Source organism: Poecilia mexicana, unplaced genomic scaffold (assembly GCF_051168715.1).
Source record: "Poecilia mexicana isolate PSO_F unplaced genomic scaffold, ASM5116871v1 scaffold_5, whole genome shotgun sequence".
NCBI lineage: Eukaryota > Metazoa > Chordata > Actinopteri > Cyprinodontiformes > Poeciliidae > Poecilia > Poecilia mexicana.
Window position 1 is genome coordinate 10633982 of NW_028263374.1, and position 9807 is coordinate 10643788.

The following is a 9807-nucleotide window of genomic DNA, read 5'->3' on the forward strand; positions in this document are numbered from 1 at the left end:
ACTCCCTTAACATTGTCCATATTTTACAAACACTACCTAATTTCACCAGTATTCTGTTTTCTCAACATATTTTTTAGGTTGGATTGGTTTTATTATTATTAACAGTAAGAAAATTATTTTACATTGCATGAACATACATCGTTTCAACAGTCAAAATCCAGCTGTGGGCTCTAATTTTGGAATGTCTATACATAACATCCTGTGTGCCTCCGAAAGTAAAATCTGGATCTTAATGCGCATGTGCCACTTTCCAACTGTCGTTCTTATTCTATGTTTATTCCCTGGCTTCTCTTGTCTTCAGGTACATCATGAAAAAAAGAAAAGAAAAGAACACACACGTGTATCAGTATAACGCAAATATTCATATTTATTTCAAACACTTAGTTATGTGGTCATTTTTTTTTTGTAACAATAAAATGTTATGATTCGTACTTGTATATTTCTCAGGGTTTCTTTTTTTCAAGTAAATTCAAAAGTAAAATTTATTTAAATGTATTCCACCATGTATACATCTAAACATTGTCTTTCTGTGTTTTTAATTTCACTCACGCACTGCGGGGGGCGCTTCACTTCCGCTTCCTCTTCCACAGAGCCACCCAGAACTGATTCAGATCAAGACTGAAGACGGTCACATCATATCACAAAATGTCTCTTCTAACCTATTTATAGTAACCCTTGTGATTGAGCCTGATCCATCCCCTGGTTAGACCATCATGAACAGGCTGTGTGTGTCTGCTGTCCGCGTAGAGTGCTCACAAAGTGCGCAGATGGTTTTATCCGGGTAGGTAACGCTAGCCGTGCACAGCTGCTTTCCGTGGCTCGACCTGCCTGCATCATTCAAGGGACGGTGCTCCTTTAACCCAGCAAAGGTAAACAAGTAAGCCTCTATATGATATCTGGTGACCCAATTAAGGTGTCATCGGGGTGCCCTGTTCAGCTGATGGCTAGGTTGTTTACTAGCATCATGCTAATCTGCACCGTTATTAAAGTCAAAAGAACAGAGTCATCCTTAAGTGCATTTAATATTGTGGGTTTTGTTACAGTTTTCCCACACAGTCTGGACAAATGTGGGCTGCGATTCTGGCGTTTTCAAGTTCATCCACCCATTCATGGGTCTACCAACCTAATCGATACATATGTTCACTAATTTTTTTTTCCATATATTTACTCATTCATCCAATGTCGACTTTTTTATCCACTCATCCATCTAATTATCCACCCATCCATTTATCCCTTTTTTATTTAATCATTCATCTGTACATTCATTTGTCTGTCATCCATTGTTGTATCACTTACAACAATGGATGGCATTGTTTTAATGACTATTTGCATATTTATTATCCAGCTATCCGTCCAGGCATTTGTGCATCTTTGCATCCAAACATTTATGTCCATCTGTCCCTCCTTTTATTGATTTATTCATTTCTCCATATGTTTATCCATCTTTGTGGCCAAACATTTATGTCCATTTATTCATCCATCTGTCCAGCAGTCTGCTGTTTTTGCCCATTCCTTAACAAAAGGCTGATATTTATTGCAAACTATTGTATTTAAACTTGACAAATGAACAGAGAACAGGCAGAGAAAATGAAGTCAACATAAGTAAGGAATTGGACATGAATTAATGCATGAATGCCGATATTAATCCTTTACCTCTGAGTATTAGTTTGAGTCGGTCATATGTGTGAACAAATAAATACTTCAAGTCAGATATACCTGGATGTTCATTAACCAGGTGCAGCCCTTTGCAAACATTGCCTTTCTTTCTTAGTCCAGATTTTTGTTCTTATCAGTAACATTAGCAATAATCTGTTTGCAAAATATTTTGAGGAATATTACATAATCAAACAGGTTTATTGAATTAAAGAAACACTGACAAATATTTGTTTTCCCCTCCCCACATTCAGCACCATGAATCTCTTCCGTCTGATATGTCGCCATAAGACAGCTCTGGTCATTGGTACCGTTTGCAGTTTTGCCGTTGTCCTTGTCTTCTTGGCCAAATGTACATCGGAAACTCTGAAGCAGGGTCACCTGGATCCTCCGGGCTTTGCTCCCCACACCAAGTCTTTGCAGTTCCGTCCAGACCACCAGAATCCCGTGTCCTCTTCGAAAGACTTGTCAGCATTTCTCGTGGTCCTCATCACAACAGGACCCAAGTACACAGAACGCAGGAGCATTATCCGCAGCACATGGCTTGCCAAACGTGACTCTGATGTTCTGGCCATGTTCGTGGTTGGAACTCAGGGCCTTTCCAGCGAAGACCTTCAGAATCTGAACACGGAGCAAGGACGGCACAAAGACTTGCTCTTACTGCCCGATCTTCGGGATTCTTACGAGAACCTGACACTAAAGCTGCTGCACATGTACTCCTGGCTGGACCAGAACGTGGACTTTAAGTTTGTCTTCAAAGCGGACGACGACACATTTGCTCGCTTGGACCTCCTTAAAGAGGAGCTGAAGGGGAAGGAGCCAAGCAAGTTGTACTGGGGTTTCTTTTCAGGGAGAGGCCGCGTGAAATCAGCTGGGAAGTGGCGCGAAAGCTCTTGGGACCTCTGTGATTATTACCTGCCCTACGCCCTGGGCGGGGGTTACATTCTCTCATCAGACCTGGTACGCTACGTGCATCTTAATGCGGGCTACCTCAAGACATGGCAGAGCGAGGACGTGTCACTGGGCGCCTGGCTGGCACCGGTGGATGTTCGGCGGACGCACGACCCGCGCTTCGACACGGAGTACAAGTCGCGAGGTTGCAACAACAAATACCTGGTGACGCACAAGCAGAGTTTGGAGGACATGTTGGAGAAACACCAGACTCTGCAGCGAGACGGGAGGCTCTGCAAAGAGGAGGTCAAGCTGCGGTTGTCCTACATTTACGATTGGAGTGTCCCACCCTCGCAGTGCTGCCAAAGAAAAGATGGGATCCCATAGTTTCTGTCCTTTGCCTAATAATATATACTTTAATACAAAGTAAGGAATGTTGACGTTTTCCATCGGATCGCGATCTGTGTGGACACTTTTAGAATTGTGCAGCTGGTACTAGATGTCAGAAGACAAATGGTACTCCAATTGAAAACTTCATTTTAAGCTGTACAAAAACAAAAAAAAAAAAGCATTCTTACATTTGTGAAAACACAAAGTGGATCCAGTGTAGAACTGATGGCACCGATTGTTTGCGTTTCCTCCTTCACATGCACTGTTACCTATAAACCGGCGCCATCTCTGGACAAGAGCTGGACAAGAGGAAAGAACAGCTTTAATCAAGAGCTGGCTCTTGGAGACTTTAAACTGTCTGATTAAGGATACAAACCTTAAAAACATTGAGCTTCAGCGTTATTTAAAAGTCAAGTAAGCAACAAGCTCCCCGTCTCTAGGCTTTCTGTTCTTCATTTTATAGAAAGCCATATTTGGAATTAATTATGCGCTTTGCAGCACCATCTGTAATCATGTACTAAACCACCTTAAAGGTGCCACCTGCATATTATTTGGTGTCGCTGCATACTTCTGAATAACTTATGAATGCCAACAGATGTTCAATAGGAACCACTTGGTGTTCAAAAAGTGTACCGCCAGGTGTTAGCTAAACACCTGGTGTTGCTTATCAAACTTCTATTGGTGTAAAATTAGTAATGCTGCTCTTAGATTTTTTTTTTTTAATCTGAGTTTTGTTTTTTAAGTATATTTAGTGGGTAGTAGTCACTAAATAACTGCCAGGTGGGGCTTTTAACATTGTCTAGTGGAACTGCAAATTGATTATTAATGCCAAAACTGCTTTCTATAACCACACATCATGTAGCTGAGATGAGACAACACGCTGCACAGAGATGTGCATACAGACACAGGAGCAGAGTTGTAAGAAAAAAAATATTTAACTGCAATCAATATTATTGCAGTCTTCAGTAATAATGCAATTTCATGTTTTCCTCATAATCCACAGTACAGTACCGTCCTATTTTGTAGGTTCACTAAGAAGCGCCATGGTGGAAAATTTTCTCTCTCATTTAAACTGGGTGGGCTCGAAAACCAATGCTAATATTCACTATAGTTTGGAAGTATTTAAACATCTTCAGATCCCTCAAGATGTTTAGTCAGAGCTTCAACAGATATGGCTTTTGTGCGTTTTTTGTGGATGTGTGATTAGGGGTAAAAAAAAAAAAAAAACTTTCAACCAAGCCGAAGGTTGGTTTGAAACTCTCACTATTGTCTAGGCTTGGTTCTAAAGTCTATCGATTTAGTCTTTGCATATGTTAATCTGGTATTAAGACACTAATACACTAATTCCCTCCGATTTGTTTTTACAAACAGACGGGTTTTTAAACCGAGCTGTTACCTTTTTCTGTGTCATCTCGTACGTTTTCAACCTCGAGTTGTTCGACGTAAGTATTTTCCCAGTTTAACTTCTCACTTCCTGAATCAAACAGTGTCAGTCCTGTTGCTTTTTGAGTCGTTTGCTGCTTGAACCTCGCTGTGATCTCCAGTTTACAACCTCAGTAACTTAAATCCGTACGTGCTTCATCTGCTGAAACTTCTTCGTGGGCAATATTTAAAGTGTCGTCGTACGTGGAAACCTGGACATTACTCTGCCATATTGTTTATTTACCTTCTTTTTATATTCTGTGAAAGTAAGTTTTTGTGATTTATTTATTTATTGTTAACTTATTCTGTAGCAAACGCAAGCACTACAGTTTGGACTTGAGTGCAGTGGGTGTTACTTCGGAACATGTTGGATTGAATGAACAGAAATGATGAATGAGAAATGTTCTTTTTTTTAAAAAAACAACTTGTTTATGAGCAACGCTACACAAGGTTTTTGTTTTAATGGTGCAAAAGAAAATGTTTGACTATATCTTATTGAAAAGGCCTTCCTCCTCCTTATAGTAAAACTAATGTGAGAATGATATTACAAACACTAGCGGTACGAGAGTTTGTTTTTTTTGTACTGTCGGGGGTCAGTGTATTTATTGTGCTAATCGTGAATGTTAGTTAGCAGCACACCTGGCACTTTTTTTGTTGTTGTTTTTTTCTAATTATTTTTAAGTTCCTGTAATGTTTCTATGTTGATAATTGTCGTCTCTGATGTGACTCTTCACCATAAACTCTCCTTTTTAATGTCTGTAACGTCTTAACGCTTCGGGAAGTTTATGAAGCAGATTTGGTTGATGGGCTGTAACGTCGTCTGGCGACCGGATTTGTTGGTTTGATTTTCAGTTTGGAAAGTCGTTTTATACGTTTCATCCTCAGAAATGTCAGGAAAAAAAGAAGCAAAAAGATCAACGTCCAAGCTTATTTTTAATGGCTCAAGTTAAGTTTTTTTGTGAATGTTGCAGTTCCCCTGTCCTCTGCGTTTGTCACTTCTTACGTTTCTCCGATTGCTTTCACATGTCTAAATGTTTTATTAAAAGAAAACTCAAATGTATTCTTGTCATTTCAAATTTACTTTGGTAATTTTGTAAAGAATTAAATCTTAGTCAGGTGTAGTCCTGTGGACGAAAGTGTCTGCCCTCTAACAGATTTTATTTTTGCCATAATTAGAAGTTACAGATGATGAGCGTCATTTGATTATTAGACCGAGTAAATATAACCTTCATTTTTAAATGATTTAATTTAATTAGCAGGAAAAAAAATATCCAAACTAGCCAACACCTTCGTAGGAAAGCAGTTTAAAGGTTGCAATGAGTCTTTTACTAAATGTGCCGAGTCTTTTTCACAGAATTCTTGAAATTTAACATTTTAAGGTTTTCATGTATTTATGGTGGTAACTGCAGCACAGCAATTGGATTTTGTTGCATCTTCCTATCTTCCTTTAGTCAGCAGTATTTTTCTGCTTGGCTCTCCCACATGGATCCCATTTAGTTTTGAGTCATAAACACTGACCTTAACCGAGGCAGATGAGGCCTATCGATGTTGTTTTGGGTTCTTTGTGACTTCCTGGATGAGTCATCTTTGGCCACTCCCCAGCCTGGGAAGGTTTGCCGCTGTTCCATATATTCCCTGTTTGTTGCTTTTAGAGATAACTCAGCAGTTCTGTCACTCTGCCCCTGTTGATATCCTGTCACCCTCCTCTTCTGGCTCAGCACGGTTTTTGGTGCTTCCTAGTTGCACTGTTGCAATGAGACAGCGCTAAGTGGTGATGGGAAGCTTGGCTTTTTTCAGAGTCGGCTCCTTTTGCTGCCAAATGGCTTCTAATTTATTATAATATGCAGCGTCGAATTTTTGATTTAGCTTTACAAATATGGATGTTTTATACGTTAATAAATCTTGTAGCAGTTAGTGTTTTTATGAGAAGCCTAACACTTTTCCAAATTTGTACATTTGTTCCGTTACGAAAACAAACATTCTTCTGTAATAGTTTATTGAAACTTTTATATTAATTTAACACTAAAACAAATGAACAAAACACTGGTGAGAAATCTACCAAACAGAACCAGAACCAAACTGGGCAACCAAACGATGTTCCCAATGCAGGTTGGCGTTTAAAAAAAAAAATCAAAAGCCTCAGCTTAGATGGACCGATGCAGTTTCTCCTTTTTTCACTTGTCGTCTTTCGTCTCCTTCAAAGGAGACGAGCAGTAATTCTATAGCAGCATACTGCTTTGAACAAATGAACATGAAAAATGATTTTTTTTTTAATTAAATAAAAGCAACAAAGACTTGAGAAATGATCTCATGTTTAAATGCTACATCCGTTCTCCCTCAAGGACAATTTACTCTCGCCAGCAGTGTGAATAAGTCTGTTAATCTAACATAATTATGTGAAACAGTCATGCAGACTTTGAGGATTTCCTGGTTTCAGCCATCTCCTCCCCATTAATCTTCCTCAAGAAAACAAAACCTGTCATGGCTATATAAAAAAAGCCACGACAGGTTAGTCAAAAGTCAGACCTTTCTGATTTTTTTAGGGGTTTCCATCGAACAATGTTATAACAGCACATTTTATTTTATCAGCAGTTTACATGTCGAGTTGTATTTCTTTATTACACTTCCTAGTGTTACGTTCAATTCCTCCTACTTTGTTTCCTTGTCTCAATCCCGGCCAAAATCTGTTGTCTTTGCAAGCCTTAATTTTCCCCCATCGAATATAGAAAAATTCACCCGCAAAGCATTTGTGCTTAGGGCACCACAATGCATACTTCCTGTTGTCAGACAGGTTCTGTCTGTTCACAAACAGGCCTGGCAGAGTAACTCAGCTCAAACACAGCAGTTTCCTTGTATAGTAAAAGAGCTGAATTGCTCCTTTGAGTTAATAATGACACAGTCACGACTACAATCTGCAGCCTTCAGGAAACTTTTCCTAGTACTTGTAAAGATTCACCGCTTTGGCAATAACTGACTGGATGCATGCGATTCTCGATTGAAATATGTTAATGATGCTCCTTTTAGATGATGGAAACAAACCACACTGTCTCAGTTAGAGTGTTTATTTCCCTATTTGCATTAGGAAGAATGTGGCACGTGCTTCAGGGATTGTCTCACGCGAACAAACTCTGGTACATTTTTCAGGCTTTCCCTCCACTTCTTCTCCTCCAGCTCAGACTGCAAAACAGAAAACATTTTTTTTGTGTGTGTGTGTTTTTTTTAAGGTTTCACAATCCTAGAGAAAATGAATCACCGAACAGTTGCTATTCCCCCCCGCCATCCCCCTTTGTTGTGCTTACATGTTGTATTCTCTGTTGTCTCCTGCGCAGTTTCACCTCTAAGTCGGAGCGAGGTTGGAGAGACAGTTCCGTTTTCTTGAGCTGCTCTCTGTTTTTGCTTTCGAGCACACGTTGCAGCTCTGACTTCTTTCGCGGCAGCATACCCCTGGAGATGCAACAGATTATTACCAGAGGGCTTGGTCTCTGGAATGAGTCACAAATGCTGCAGAGTGTGCAACACATAAATCAGTGTGGGCACAATGTACAGTACGCTCCTTAATTATAGGAACTCGGGTTGAAGACGGGGAAAAAACTTGAAATAAATTACTCTTATGGAGACTTGTTGACTCCTAACCTATATATGGCAGGTTTTGACATGACCCATATAGGCTTCTGCCCAGGGCGGCAGTAGTAAGGGGAGGGAGGAACACCTGTACCATTTCAAAAATAGAACATATTTATCTGTTAGTTGTTCTTTGCACAAGTTTGCGACTGATTTCATACTTGTGCAATCCAAGGGGAGTTGGTGCCCTTCTTTATTGCCCCCTGCTTGCTATTATAAATAGGAAGATAGAGGGGGTTTTGCTGTTGATCGCACAAATTCCCCAAATGGGGCGAAATGCATGTTGTTTCGTGGCTTCTTTTCTTTTAGGTAGATTGGCTGGACAACTTCCTCAACCAGGTCATTACTTCAAAAACTAGAACAGCTTCTATGGCTGGTTGTGTCAAGGAAGCGGCCATAAGGAGGAGGAAGTAGAGATGTAGCAAGTGGTTTAAGGGAAGGGCAGTCTGAAAACCCCATCTGGTTTTTAAGAAAATCTGTGGCTGAGAAAACAACTTGTTTTCTGGTTCAGAGGTGTGCACGAAATCAATATAGAAAACAACAAATTCTCAAAGTAATTTTTTGTAAAGGCTACTAGATTTAGCAGTTGGTGAATGAGGGGCAAAGAAGTTATGAATCAGACAAGAACTGAGAGTGGTCGGTCGGGGCCTGAGAACAACACTGGCCGTCAGAAAATCATTTTATTTTCACTCATAAAGACATCTCTGCCTTCCTTAAAATGTCCCCTCATCTTTTCCAATTTGAACAGTCTCTTAAAGAAGTAGACCACTTTGTCACAATATATTTGTAGCTACAGGCATTGAAAATCAACAGTGGATATAAAGTTATATGATAATGATCACCTTAAAAGTATCATAGAACAAAAAAAAAATATTTTCTTTGAATTCGTTTGCCAAAAATGATTAGGAGTGAATTATTAGGAATGCCAAACATTGTGACAGCAATATTTTTTTTTACAAAAACAAACAAAAATAATAATATAGAATAATAGGTGCATTTTTTAAATGGAAGGTCATGTAACTGCAGCAAAATATGATTTAATCTTAAGACATCTTTACTATTGGTACCAAAAAAATGTAGATGGTGATATAAGAGCTCAAGTATTAGAAATCCACACTATTAGAGATTGAACCATAAAGCTAGTGGACAGTCTTTTTTGGCGTAGCGGTACTTGTTCATTTTAGAAAAGAAAAAAAACACCTGTTTTAGGGATAATCACGGATGTTCAAATGAGTGCTGGACCTTTGAGTCGACCTATACCACCTGGACACAGTGCTTATCTATGTCCACAGCTCCAAGACAGCTGGACAGGGAAAACCTAAGAGGATTCAGTGACTCAAACAAGGGGACAGATAAAATACAGGACTATCACTGCAACTTGATTTACGTCAACAACTTGAATTTACAATATAGAGACAACACAGAATGTGCCTCCTTCTGAAATGACCTACTTGAAAAGGCACATCAAATCTCCTAAAACACTGAACCTGTATTTAATACCACCAAAACTGAAAAACAAAGATTCCAGGGAGTCATTGGAAGTCGAAATATCATCTGTTCCCATGTTTACAGCTCCCTTGTGTATGTTTTTTGTGGTAATGCTGAAATGACCTGGTTGTTGTCAGACAGAAAGCTGTTTCCTCACCGTCTGTGGCAGAATAGGAGCTCCTGATGAAGAGCTCTCCGTTGGACAGAGGCCAGGATAGGATTTATCAGCTTTTGTGGTTTGATGAGGTCATCTTCCTCCTGTTGTTGATTTTCAATCACCTGGTGAGGGGGGCTGATCCAACACTGCGCTCTGTCTGATACGGATAAATGCAACGTCAGTGT

The 9807-nt window shown here is 39.6% G+C and overlaps 2 protein-coding genes across 2 annotated transcripts; one reads left to right on the top strand and one right to left on the bottom strand.

Moving 5' to 3' along the window:
• Positions 1 to 54: 54 nt before the first annotated feature.
• Positions 55 to 5416, top strand: b3galt6 (beta-1,3-galactosyltransferase 6). Its single transcript, XM_014986328.2, has 2 exons — positions 55 to 869; positions 1908 to 5416. The coding sequence occupies exon 2, from the start codon at positions 1912 to 1914 to the stop codon at positions 2929 to 2931; it is 1020 nt and encodes a 339-aa protein (XP_014841814.1). The 5' UTR covers positions 55 to 869; positions 1908 to 1911; the 3' UTR covers positions 2932 to 5416.
• A 1682-nt stretch (positions 5417 to 7098) lies between these two features.
• Positions 7099 to 9807, bottom strand: LOC106917401 (protein FAM107B; the record flags this gene model as incomplete). Its single annotated transcript, XM_014986335.2, has 3 exons — positions 7099 to 7533; positions 7656 to 7800; positions 9623 to 9807. Coding segments are annotated over 3 exons (429 nt in total), but the record flags the coding sequence as incomplete, so codon positions are not given.

Bases quoted from the DNA above. Each gene is read 5' to 3' on its own strand.
- b3galt6 (XM_014986328.2), top strand. From the start codon at position 1,912: ATGAATCTCTTCCGTCTGATATGTCGCCATAAGACAGCTCTGGTCATT.